This window comes from Culex pipiens, chromosome 2 (genome assembly GCF_016801865.2).
Source record: "Culex pipiens pallens isolate TS chromosome 2, TS_CPP_V2, whole genome shotgun sequence".
Classification (NCBI taxonomy): domain Eukaryota; kingdom Metazoa; phylum Arthropoda; class Insecta; order Diptera; family Culicidae; genus Culex; species Culex pipiens.
In genome coordinates, this window is record NC_068938.1 from 98,019,786 (window position 1) to 98,034,342 (window position 14,557).

The window sequence follows — 14,557 nt, forward strand, 5'->3', positions numbered from 1 at the left end:
ACACACCCCCACGTGGCGAAGCTGGTCTGCTTGCGGAGGGAAAGAGAAGCAACCATCACAGAGATTGAACGAGAGAAACCCCATCATCGCCGCCGAAAGAGTGGAGCAAAAGTATGGCAGCTGATGCAATTATCCTTCTGGCGTGAGCGTATGTGTGTGTGTGAAATCTCGACTGTATGTGTGCAGAGCACAACCTCGGCGAGTTGATAATGATGACCATGACGGTTTTCGCGATGACGATGATCGTCGGCTCCAGCATATGTGTGTGCCAACGTCTTCCAGGGAGCATGCGCATAATTCGGCATGGCGGGAATACAAGCTTCCACACCACTGTACGAACTACACTCTGGAGTCCTCACGGCTGCCTTGAATCTGCTGCACTTGTCGACCTAACCCGCCGCAAGTCGTTGTAGAACCAGCATCAGGATTGCAATAATTGTACTCGAATGAGAAAGGAAAATATTTTTCAATTAGACAAACTTTCTGCAATAACATCAGTCGGCCGCGGGAAGATGTCGAGGTTCGAGAGCGTGATACAGATTTGAACCCCACAAAGTCCCGGCTGACCCTCGGCTTGGTTGGTCGTTAAGTGGCAGACAGCACACAACAGTGTTATTATTTTATTTTGCCTCTCCTTTTGCGATGATGTGCCCGTTGCGAACGCACTTGTTTCAGTCGAGACTTGGGGTAGATTCTTTGGAGGATTCGAATCTGACCGGGTAACGCTACCATAAAGATCTTATCGGTTGCGTTGAGGTAATTAACGAATCCAGTTGGACTGAAACTGCTTGAGAGAGATGTTTATTGAATACTTTTCAGAACAAGTCAATCTGAACAACTTGAAGTGTGATTGTTCTATTGTCTGGATTTAATTTAATATGATTCACAATTTCAAAAAACTTGATGTTAACAACTAAAAATATCATGTTCCTTTTGCTAATTTAGTCAAAATTAAATCGCTTTCGTAATTTAAAAAAAAATATGCTTAGCAGAATGCAACATTTTAAACTCATTCTTTTAAAAAATCTATTGGGTAATTTTTCAAGAAACTAAATTAGTTAGTAGAGGTAGTACTCTTTTTAGCTAATTCATCCAAATTATAAGTCATCTGAAATCTAACAAGGTGATACAAACTAAACTTACTCCATAAACATGCTGGTTTCTTCATGGCGCCTCGAAATTACAACCGCATGGCCCACAAGTACCAATCCTTCACGCAGTGAATAAATTTTTGCCAATTATGTCTGGCAGTGTCGCGCCGAGTTCTTCGTCAACCAACAGCCAGTTAAGGAGTGTTCTGATTACAGTCTGTTTCTCTTCTGTTCCATTTTCCAGCATCTGCTCCGTCGAACGGCCTCTCGCCGCTGCTCATCAACAACGAACTGCTGGTGAATCACTACCGCCGATTGCTGCATCCGGCGGCGGCGGTTCCGCGGCTTCCCAGCGGCGCCACCTCCAACTCCAATAACAACAACAACAACGGATACGAAGATGCTGTCGACGTGCAGAAGATCCACCGAGGTAGGTTTCGAACGAATCAGCAAATCTAAGCAATCCAAGCTTCAGTGAGTTCCAAAAAATGAGTCTTATCTTATCTGGGCCCTTGTTTGTCCCCGGGACTACCAACCCGATTTCCGTTTCTCGATTTTCACACCTCACCTGTCAGTGGTGTAAGCCTTGATTCTCGACCCACACACACATACTGACGCAAGCGAGATAAGACCAAACCGGTCCCATTTGCGCCTGGAAGGCAACCATCGGCAAGGGGCTTGACAAACACCCATAAAACCGGACTAATACGTTCGACCTACCGATTCGGAATTCGATTTGCCGAGTGGATGCGCACGACGCGCCTTATCTAAGGCCAATGAGGGTGCAATAAACGTGACACCTTTCTTCGTCGACCCCCCGCCCCGTTCCTCGTTGACCCGAGGGGGCCTCCAATCTCAGCCGCCGTTCACGCACCTCGGAATCGAATTAGAGCTCAAATGCCAATATTGTTGAGAGAGAGAGGGGCAATCGAGCATATTAGTGGAAATCGGTCTTATCGGAGCGGTCGCGCGGGACGTTGTTATCAGGACGATAAATTTACCTCCACTCACGGTGGTTTATTAGCCGGATTTTGGGAGGTTTAGGTCGCCACAGTGATTGGGGCGAAGTATCGCCGGCGATCAAAATGTTGAGTATTTATTTGAAGTATTTCAGCTGATAACCGAACGGCTGGAAATAAACGTGTTGATTTCAGTCTGCGACTCAAAATACAGTCGAAAATTTGGTTGTTATTCTGAGAAGCTAAGCTTCACGATATGCTCAACCAGGTAACTGATTTCTCGTTATCAAAAACTGGTCATAAAATGTAATCCCGACGGATTTTCCAAACCTTTTGAATTGATTTGATTCATGGCTGGATTTTTTGAAAATCTATTCAAATTCTGTCAGAAGTACTGTTACTGTACTGTTGTCAGTGCACAGTTAGTTATTGTTATTATTCTACAATCGATTAAGAGGCAGTATTTGTTAATATTGTTCGGTTTGTTCTAGAGGTCGTATCTAGATGCTCCGATTTGGATGAAACTTTCAGCGTTTGTTTGTCTATGCATGAGATGAACTCATGCCAAATATGAGCCCTCTACGACAAAGGGAAGTGGGGTAAAACGGGCTTTGAAGTTTGAGGTCAAAAAAACATAAAAAATCTTAAAATTGCTCGCATTTCCGTAAAAATTTATCAATTCCAACTCTCTTGGATGCATTCGAAAGGTCTTTTGAAGCACTTCAAAATGTGCCATAGACATCCAGGAGTGGTTTGAATTTTTCTCTTAGCTTTTGCAAATTACTGTCAAAAATGGATTTTTTTAAAACCTCAATATCTTTTTCCAACAGCCTCCAACACCCATACTCTTATAGGTCAAAAGACATGTAATTTCATGCACTATAAGCCTATGGTATTTACTTTTTGTTCAATCGCAGTTTCTCTCATAATTTTTCAATTTTTCTAGAACAAACAATTTACAAAGTTAGTTTTTGCCCTGTAGGCTTCCATAGCGGCACTTTTTGGTCTCATTTTTTTCATATTCGGAATCTTTGGACAATTTCACGTAAATTAGTAGTATTGGAGTAGTGAAAATTTTCATCTATGCTGCCCATCATTGAAGAAACGGGTAATATCCCATTTTCCTTCGAAATTGCCTGGGCAAAGATTTGGTAACGAATACAAAATCGCGTTTTCTCGTGATACTTGATTAGCCGAATCTTCAACTATAGGTTAAATTGCAATAAAATGGATTTGCGGGCATTGCAGGGCATGATCCCTTAGATGTGCTGAGCACGAATCCCAAATATGAGCTTTATTGGTTGCGACAGAACCTGTCAATTTGATTTTGATGTTGAAAAACCGAAGAGTGCGAAACAATTCGTCCTCCATTAAGAATGTTACAGAATTAATAACACCGCCCCTGAAAACATAGTTTTCCAGATCTTCTGGCAACCATCAGCTTGCTTGGTTGCATGAGCGTCGCGACGCCTACCTCAAGCATTTCTGCGGTAGCAGCAATTACATGTGATTCATCTTTTCCGTGTCGAGTAAATTCACACTTTTTTCTGTGTACAGTAGACTCTCTGGCTATAGAATATTGCTCCAGCTGTCAATAAATTTTTCAAATAAATTGCTTCGATTTTTCGTTCTCTAATTTGATAACTCTCGTTCTCGACAGTCCCTTCAATATTGACAACGAGAGAGTCCATTGTAGTAGTTTAAGCAAAAAGATGCAAAAAGAAGATTTTTTCGACACGAGTCGAATATTAATCCAACGAGGATCACCAAGTAGAAAACATAAGACGAGTGTTGAATAAATCAAGTTTTGCATCGAGTTTCATACCGTTTTTTTCATTTTCGGAAAATACCATTTCAATTGAATTTTATGTCAAATGTACATGTCTTGAGCCAGCGTTCAAATCAAAACAGTACTGAATGAAAAGTATTACTTTTCGATACATGTGCTTAAACGTTCAACTTTTCAGCACCCATTTTACTGCTGAAAGGTTTAATAATTCAGCCCTTGTATCAACCATTATTACTTTTCGATTCTACCGTCATCTGGGGCGAATCGGGACTTCTGTCTAAATAAGGACAACAGGTTTTAGAGCACTTAAAAGTTTGAAATTTGGTTATCGATGCAATATTTTTGTTGATCTGTGTCTGTTCTATCCGAAATCAATCAAAAATATCCAAATATACGAGGCTAAAACCTAAGAAGATAACCTAATATGTTACAAAAAAACTCACGAAAAATGCTGGATGGAGCAACTCTCCTAAAAAATACAAAAATCATTTAGGGAAGATGAGGGTTAGACTGCCACCCTATGGTAGAAGTCTCATAAAAATAAATCATTCAGATCATTTTGATCACACATTACGTACATATTGTTCTACTTATAGTCCATTATTGAAATGGCATAAATTAGTTGGTCTAAAACACAATTTTCAATACATTTAAGCTATTTTTTAAAAATAATTGAAATCGAATATATATATGAAATACGCGGGGCAAGACGGCCACCCATGTGGGGTAAGACGGTCAGTGCTATAAATTAACTTGATAACTTTGCTAAATCCATCCAAATACCTACATGATAGGTTGAACAGACTTCTCTGAACATCATAACTATTTTGTTTGAAAAAAAAAACAAGTTTCAAATGTGAAGAAAAAGGCTGTTTAACAAATTTTATATTTTGGCTTTGTGAATTTCATATTATTGCGACCACATTTCATGGAAAACTATGATTTTTTACACGAAAATATACCCAATTTAATGCAAATTAACTGGTTTGTCTATTTCAATTAGAATTAGTAAGTCAAAATTATGTAAACAATATTGAATTGGCGAATTTTGTTAAAAGTTTGAAAGGATTTCATACTTTTCAATTAATTTTGCTAAAAATTGATAGTTTTATCGAAAATATGTCGAATATGTCTTAAATATGTATTAATAGTCAAAAATCCTTCAAAAATGTAACCTTTATCAAATCAAATTTACAAATTACGGGTGGCCGTCTTATCCCCAGTGAAGGAGGCTCTCTTGCCCCCAAATTACTTATTTTATAAAACATTTTTTGCAAATAGCTCATTTTTTAACTTTTTCGGGGGACATAATAATCATGGGAAAACTTCAGTTTAACATGAAAAAATATTTAAAGAAAAGATTTCATTTTGTTACCTAACAAAAATGCTTAAGTTTTAAATCATAAAAATTACAAACAGTTTCAAGTTGAAAAATTATTTGTTGAGTTTGAGCTATTTTTATACTAATTCAAACAAATGGGTTGGCAAAGGTGATTCCATATGCATTATTAAGCATGAGGAACAGTATTGCTAAACATTTTTGTAATATTCATTAGTACACTTAGTAAAACAGTGAGGTGGCCGTCTTACCCCAGCTCCCCAACTGAAACCTTTTTTTGAAAATTGCTCTAAAGGATTTTTTTTCAAAAACCGAATATGGGAATCGATTCTCCACACAATTGTACATAAAAGTCTCCATATTGAACACTGTCTTAAGTTTAATCCTTGTGAAGTTTCAGCAGTTTGCAAATTAAAAATGTTGAAAAAATAGTTTTTTCGATGTTTTTTGACAATTTCTATATGACAGACTTGATTTTTCAGTCTCGAAATACCGGAAAGCACTCCAATTTCCAATAAGATTGTGTCTCATTTTTTTAAGTTACATCCGAGCCTATACAGCCCAGTTCGATTTTCCGGTGTGAAATGTGTCTAAGACTTTCGGATAATCGAGTCTGAACTGTATATTGTGTTCAGTGTCGCACGCTGAAAATAACGTATTGTTATTTTTAGACTGTAACTGATAGCTCGAGACTCAAAGCTACTTTGATTGTGAGCAAAGCTAATATTCAATGTTATGAATCTGTTTTGTACTGCAAATCGATTGCTCAAATCCAACTCGATTGGAAAATAACTGTTGGCCATAAATCTCACCCAGAAATAGCACTAAACCAGCAGTAATTCCACGTACTTAATTTTATCAAAAGGATTAAACCCCCCAACTCTAATCACCTCTATTTCACGCAGAGCGTTCGATTCTCCCCGTCTGCGATCAATCAAAAAACCCTTAGCGCGAGTCGCGATTCATTGAATAAAAAAATCTAGCTCTCGGAAAATCAATTCGCTGATTGCGCATGGCCTGACGGCGATAATTTTATCAGCGTTGCCGGGTGCCACGATTTTCAAAATGTAAATCTGGATTTGATTCATTTGTGCGGACCCGTTGCAGGTCACGGGGTCCAGCCAGGGGTTGGGGAGGGAAAATTTATGCACTGCAATAATCACTGACCCGTCACTTGGTTGAAAATACTCCCCGAGCGGTCACCATCGCAACTATGTTGTACAGTAATTCAATTTGGTGGTGGTGCTGCCGTTGCGGTTGAATACGGGGTTCTGGTCCTCCGATATCTGGATTGGCCGATAACAGCTGGTCTGGCCGCTCGGGGAACCAGTGGGGAGCGATGAATTTGGACAGCGATTAAACTGGCGCTCGTTTGCACAACGAAAAGCAATCGATCGATATCGCTCAGTTCACTAAATTGTATTATGTTTACTTGCGCCGAATTTGTCGAGCTGATTTTGATACGCAGTAATTGGGGGGTTGCAACAATGTTAAGGAGTTGTTGCTTAACTTTTGTGATGAAGTTGTTTTCGTAAAATTTCAACGTAAGCTTCTAGTGCACGGAATAAAATTAATTCTCAAAATCGTGGATTAAATTCACGAATGCGAGAATCACAATCATAGTGCAAATGCACCATACTCATGAATAAATTCCTTCGTGGTTCTCACATTCGTGAACTTAATTCACGATTACGAGAATTGATTTTTTTCTGTGTAAGGTAACAAAAACATGGTTCAACTCCATGCGTCAAATTGTTCAATCCCTCAACAGTTCGTGGTCTGCTCTAAAGCACGACAACAGCAGTGTGCAATAAATTCAACCAATATTGACACGTTTGGTGAAAACGACCGAGATAAACAAAGTCTGGAACCAAGCCAATCCAAGCTGTACGACCCAAGTGGACGGCTGGCAGCACTGATTGGAGTGACGCGGCGGGCCTGGTGGCGGAAGGGCCACGGTGGCCAAAGCTTATAGTTCTTCACAAACTTGCACTGCTCGCAGTGATAAGCAATGATTTATTGTACTAGGCATTAGCGAGTAGGTATCGTCGTATAGGTACTTTACAAAGTGTCGCCTCCTGTTGGGAGCTGCGATGTGTAGTAGGCAACAGTTTAACTATTCATTAAAAGTGAAGAATACTGTTTGAACAAGGTTTCGATACAGCGTTTCAACGTGGCCTGAAGTGGGCCTCAGCAGGACACCCGCGTGAGCACGGATTTTACGCGATAAGGTGATTAGTCCGCGCCCGGATGATCCAGACAAGGGATTTGCACAGTTTCCTCTATGATGAGTAGTGGCGACAGGAATCTGAAGTACCAACTCAGCTCAAATGATTCGCATGTTTTTTCGTTGATTCAATTCTGCGAAATCTAAGCTCCACAGAACGTCCGGCGGCCGTGGCTCGGTAGATTTCTGAGACGTAGCATCTTGAATTAGCACTAATTAAGATCTATCAGTGCCCGGACATCTCGATTGTCATAATTTCTCTGCGCGACGCTCTCGCCGCAGTCGCCGCCGCCGCCGGTCCAGATTGACAAATCTCGACCGAGTCAAGATCAAGCCGCGGTAGATCAACGCGAGGATTTTTCTCGAATAACCTCAGTCCGGTCAAATCAGAACCGCGCCTTAAATCCAGCATTCCACAAAATCGCACTCCGAAAATTGATGGCGCGTGGGCTGCGCGCCCATCTTGTCCGAAACCGAAATCTCGCTCCGCATCCGTCGTCATTTGGCCGGTTTTTATTGGAATCACAGACCGGTGCTCAAGCTGGGGCGTGTGTTGCCAAAGGTTGCTAAACTTGGTTACTTGACCGCACAGAACCCACGTTGTAGCTACGCGCCGGGAAATGAGTCAGATTTACGAGCGGTTCGGAATTACACGCTCGGTTAGCGAGGTACAAGCTGCGGGAGCGATACACCGAGACGTCTTCCTTGGTGGTCCCTGTTGGGGCCAGCTGTGGGACGACATCCCATTCGATCTCATCGCGTGGAAAGGTGCGAAGCGAGTTGTTGCCAATTGGTTACACGTGTACGCGCGTAAGAGAGTGCAAATCACATGGCAGGGTGGTGTGATTCCAGTTTCGATGAGTTTCAATCGCTGGCAAGTATGTTTCGTTCATTTAATGACAACCAATGTTGAAAAAAAGTCCAGAGGATGCAGGGCTATATAAACATAGTCGAAACTCTGAATTAGTGCCAAAGTTGGATTAGGATTCGGAGTTGGACTCGCAAAATTATCAGAAGAGTTATAGTTGCAGAATCCAGATTCATAAAAAAGGAACTACGCTTTTTAATACATACAAAGCTTTGCTGTATTGAACCTAAAATTTCTATTTTGTCCAAACACTCCAAAACTCAACAGTTCCAATCCATCGCAGCCCTCAAAAAAGGGCAGGAAACGCTGCTCATTTCCCTTATCCCCTTATTATGTAAATGATCGCTTCCTTCGAAATACCGCACACTAACCGGCGGCCACCACCATCGCCACGTGGCCACCAAAAACCAAGCCTACCCACGGACCGTGAACAACTATGTAGCGACACATTCAGTCGCCCTGGTTCTGGGGCACGAGGCCCATCACATGTTGTGATATATTACACGCATATTGATATTAGGCATCAGACCGTGAACCAAGGGGACCAAACTAGGACTAGGAACGCTGTACAAAAAAGGGTTGGAAGGTGATGATGATCCGGCGTAATGTTGGGCAGGTCAACCCTCCTGGGGGCTGACGGACCCGGCCCGGGCGATGTTTTGCGCTGATTAAGGCAGCAGGAGATACAATCAGCGTCGCCGGATTGCGTGTTTTGCTAGTTTAGGTTCGACGAGGTGCTGATTTCGGAATTCCCCGGGGCGCACCGGCAGGACACGTAACAGTTTCAGGACGAGGGGGCGACGAAACGTCGTCGGTGGCGGCGCGGTGTCAAAAGAATTTAATTAAGACGGAGCAAATTTGTCGGAAATTTGCCCTGACGATGACAAATCATTTCTGTGGTGGAGGAATTTTATCGGATGGATCTTCGGCGGCGTGATGTAGTTAGTAGTGGCCCAAGTTCTTTGGCCCCAGCCAAACTTTTCGTGTGGCAGCAGGAGGGGGAAAACATCATTAATATCATTTAAAAGCGTATTTGTCTTCGCGCCGTTGCTGGGAAGATTGTGTCAATATTGAATGATCTTTTAAGGGTGATTCGATTGGGTGTTTTTTTGTTTTTCTTTGGATTTTGTGGTTTTGAAGGGGAGGGTCGTCCAACGTCGTTGAAAATAAAATTTATTACCAGCATGTGGCTTTTTTATAAACCACCAGTATGCGCTTGATTTCTTAATCATGGTGGTGGCTATTAAAAAGTAGACGAAAGTGTAAGAAGCCCTAGTCTTATATTTCTGGATATGAACAATGTTTTCGTTTTGTATTGATAGACAATCGATGTGAGAATCAAAAACTGCATACACTGACTGTGTCGTTTTGCAACCTGATACCTCCTCTATCTCAAGTATCACTCATAACTTGTCAACTGTTCAATAATTATAGTTAGACAGTTGTTTTTGATCAACAAACGAGAAAAAAATCTAAATTAGTTAAATAATAGTTTGTTTCACTACTTGTATAACTAACTTATAGCTCCATTGGCTACTGGAATTTTTCAATATTATATATACCAAAAGATGCGCAAGGATCTGGCCTACTCGCCAATGATGTTGGAAATAAATGCTTCAGCGGCAAAAATACCTCAAAAAGTGACATTTAAAAAAAAAAATCTCTTTTGCGGGTCAAATCCCATTGCAAAGCGCCAGCTCCTGTTACGTCCAATCAAGCTTATATGTTGGATTTGGGGCTCAATACGCCCACCGGATCAAACCCTTGAATGCCCGCCAAAGAGTCATTTTTGTGACATCCTATTACAAACGTCCATACATTCAGTCAATGAATCGTTTAAATAAAAAAAAAACGTTGAAAAGTTTAACTTTTCCAAACAAGTGCTGAAAAGTTCAACTTTTCAGCATCCATTACAATGCATTTGTTTTGAAATAGTAGTTTATGCAACAAGTTGCAAAAAGAGGATTTTTTCAGCACGAGTCGTACATTTATCTAACGAGGTTCACCGAGTTGGATAAATACGAAGAGTGATGAAAAAATCAAGTTTTGCAACGAGTTCCATACAACATTTTTTGCAATTCCAAAAAACACACACTGAGTGAAATTTTATGTCAAATTTTCATGTATTTTGTCAATAAATCGTTTAAATCAAAAAAATGTTGAAAAGTGTTACTTTTCGAAAGAAGTGCTAAAAAGTTAAACTTTTCAGCACCCATTTGAGTGTTGAAAAGTAGAACTTTTCAGCATTTATTTTGAAAAGTGTTGCTATTCGATTCTGTTATTTTTGGTACAGAAAAGTAGGCTGTCTCGTCGATCAAGAATGAAAGGAAAAGTGAGTAGTTTCACGACGGAATTGCAAAAAAAAATGTTTAGTATTATATTAATTGATATTTCTAAAATTAACTTCTGCGGGCCAGATCTGATTTTCAAATGCAGTGCATTCCAGAGGCGGGCCGGAAGGAATGTTTCAGAAACATTTAAACAAAAATAAATCAAACGAGTTAAAAAAACGTTTCTTAATCCACCATTAGGTGGGTGGTGCCTTCCTCACATTTACAAAGTAATAATGAAAATAAGTTTATGAAAAAATATATACCTGATACAGACTTTTCCACAAAACATGCAGACTCTCATTTGAAGCAATGTGGCAACCGGGCGTTTCGCATCTGGCGCGACTCTCGCACGTAAACAAAAAGACCCGGCCTATTGAGGTTAATCAAAAAATCACCCTTTTTTGTATCTACAAAAATCTTTTTTTGGCATAACTTTTTAAATACTTTACTAAACAAAATAAAATTTAATAGGGTCTTAGGGGACCCCAAAACGAACAGAATAAGACGGATCCGGCCAAAATCGGTTCAGTCAGTTCTGAGATAATCGTGTGGAAAAAAATCGTGTCTACACACATCCCCACAGACATTTGTTCAGAATTTGATTCTGAGTCGATAGGTATACGTGAAGGTATATCTAGGTGAGCCTCAGTGAGGTGAGGAAGGCAAAAAGCAAATGAGTTAAAGTTGAAAAGAATGCAAATAAAATAAATATATTTTGATTTCAAGTGTGGATGAAAGAGGAGGCATTCCAAGATTTATTTATTTAATTTATTCAAGTTTTAGATTTAACTAAATTAAATTTAAATTTAATTTAAATGATCATTTTCTTATTTTAAAATATAAAAACATTTTTTCAAATATTTTTTCTTATAAATTTGACAATTTGCAATATTTTGTTAAAAAAAAACAAAGTTTAAATCAAACAGATTTACAGATTTTTTTTGCGGTGCTGTGCATCATCATTTTGCACTTAAAAAAAATAAATTAAAATAATTTCAAATTTACAAAAAAAAAAAGCAGAGGTAAAAATTTATTAAATGTTGTTTTAAATGCATTGCTCATCAGATTTCATAATTTATTTTAACTTAAAAATTGATTGGAAATATTTTTTTAAACCTAGAATGAGAGGATTTTTTTAAATAACCTTGCGTAGTTACAAAAAGTAACTTTTAAACGATTATTTTTTGTTATGAATGAAAACATACCTCTTTTTGTTGTTGCAGTTTCAGAAAGTACATAAAATTTCCCATAAAATGACATACCTTTCAATTCTTGACAGTTTTTATAAACTTTTATGATGAAAAATATTTTTTTCGGAACTTTGAGTACGAGCGTCCAAATTTCTTTCTTTTCGCAATTTAGAGCCAGAAAAAAATCAAATCCACCAATTGAAGAGTTCATTTCGCCCCACTGTCGATCGAAAAATGGACCTTGGATTCGGTAAGGACTAAAATTACCCCCGAGAGCAAAATTGAACAAAAATCGAAGAGGGGTGGGGCAAATTGGGTGAAATTTTCCCAAGGCCTTCAAAAAATCAAGTCGGAACTGCACCTTAATTTTTTTTGTATTGTTTCATATAATTTATTATGTTTTTTATAAATGGTTTTTCGTTAATTTTGGACTTCAAGAACCGTGTTCAGGGGTGAAATTGGATCTTGGAGGTGAGATTGAATCATTCAAATATGCTGAAATTTGTATGGCCCAATGTCACCCCTGATGAGTGACAAGTTCTTCAATTTAATAGTTTTTTAATTTACATAAGTTTATATTGAAACGTCGTCTTTAGTCATCAATTGCTCTGTAAACTGCTGTCCCTATTCAAAGTGTTGTTCCGATTCGCCCCAACTAACAGTACTTTCCTCCGATCATCGTGTGCGAGGGACCCTATTAATTGAAACTGATTGAGTCCCGATTTGCTCCCCCTTCCAAATCACGCAATAATCGTCAAGCGCTCAAAATAATTGATTGAATCACCCCCCAGGGGGAGCCCTGGCCTTATTCGCATACACAATAATCTGTCATCGGGGCATTAGTTAGAGCACGCAGTCAATCAGTGACGACTGCCCAAAGACAACAAATCCATGCTAATGGGGCTTAATTCGATCGCTCGTTGAAGGGCCTCCCGGCATGTGGCCACACTACTGTCTTTGTGGGTGGACCCGGTCAACGACTGCGAGTCTTCTTCATTTCTGCCAGTTCGAGGTCGGACGAACTGCCAGACGGAAATTGATAAATATTTAATTGAGCCAAAGGAAAGACTTGGACCGTTTAGTGCCGAGTGTTGAACTCTGATGAAACGGGAAGGAAATCGATTTCTTCAAATGGCAATTTAGAGGGGGGAAATCAATTCATTGGCGAATGTTAGCAAATCTCGTGTGGTTCAACGATTCCTGGAACTTCAATTCCTCGTGATTCCATGTTGGTAAACATTTCATGTTCAACCGGATTGGTTGTTTGTCTTGTTCGCCACCATAATTTTCAAACCGTTTGCGTGCCAACATTAACCACTTAACCGACGGGCCTGCACGTGACTCCTCACTCCGGAGGATCATGTTTGGGCAACATGCAGGTATGATTCAGCCCAAACCAGCTTGACCTTCCAGCGGGACCATATGTTGCCGCATCGGAACCGTTCCGGAATAATCGATCCTATTTGTAGCGAATTAGCCGCGATAGAAACCGTCTCAACAAACTGGAGCAATTCCCATGTGGTCCATATCGGGGCCCATCCTGCCAATGATTGGATTGGAATTGCATGTGGTGAAGACGGCAAAAAGGACAACAAAGTCAATTGAGACATGATGAGGGCCCCGCCGCCACCGACGAGAGGAAAATTGAAAAACTGTAAATAATCAAAATAAACCTCCCCTCAGTTTCAGTTCTCTGCGCTGGCATGGATTGTCGTCATTATTTATTTATTGTTATTGTTATTGTTCATGTGCGCCTCTTTGCGCAGTTTTATCTCCTGCAGGGTGGAATTATGCTACATTGGAGGGTGCGACCAGGGGCGAATACACTTGAACTGCTGCTACGCTGAGAGAGGAAATAAAAATTATAGCACATCATCAGGTTTTATCCTTCTGTTTTTGTTCCAACTTGAGGGAAAACAATTGCGGCAAGTGAAAATCAGGGGTTAAACTTTTCGCATTGAGGATAACATAGCTGAGCAATGAGTTACAAAAGTGATGAAGTGTAACGTCAACAAAAATGCATTTTTTTAAATAATATTGAACTATTTAAGAAGAAAAAAAGGGAATCAAATAGTTTGCATTTCAGAGATATTTTCATAAACATTATTTTTTGAAATATCAAAAATACAGGTTGATATGAGAGAGACTGGGGAAAAAAAGTTTTCCTCACCACTTCTTTTTTCTCGCAGAACTCGTTCGTTTGAATACTACCGAAATTCAGATCACCTTCCTCATGACTGCATTCAATTGGCGAGAGAGAGGAAAACGGAGAAAAATAAAAAGTGGCTGTTCGAGTGTTCAGCTCGGCATTCTTTCGTGTCAACTTCGTGTGTGTCAACTGATGGTCGCATCCAAATGACGACCATGACCGTCGCTTTCAGTGGACATTCAACTATCGGGTCGATGATGACAGCCGAAATTTACAGTTGCATTTGTTTTTTATTAAACTATCTTTCATATTCTACTATAACTTAACCAATTTTAAGTCTACGAAATCCAACATCACTTGAAATGAATTCAAAGTCAGCTCTGAACCTGATGACAACTGCATCATCGACTCAATCGCCAAATCAAACTCTCTGAGCAATGTTGCCTCACATAGAATAAGGTACAAAAATCACTCACGAGTACAATACGAGTTGATTTCCCTCGCTCTCCCCTGCATAGACGAGGGTTCACCCACTGTAGCACGGAGGATTACCGAGATCATTTGTCTCTCGTTTTCGGTGCCGGTTGCCGAGGGTTGATTCTACGCCTTTTG

The 14,557-nt window shown here is 39.9% G+C and overlaps 1 protein-coding gene across 2 annotated transcripts in view; it reads left to right on the plus strand.

Moving 5' to 3' along the window:
• The window catches only part of LOC120416878 (fez family zinc finger protein 1), a 91,857-nt gene that overhangs the window by 21,674 nt on the left and 55,626 nt on the right, over positions 1 to 14,557 (plus strand). For both annotated transcript variants that reach the window (XM_052707798.1, XM_039578772.2), the window contains exon 2: positions 1,336 to 1,521. In XM_052707798.1, the coding sequence (XP_052563758.1) occupies positions 1,336 to 1,521 (186 nt within the window). The remainder of the gene's footprint in view (positions 1 to 1,335; positions 1,522 to 14,557) is intronic.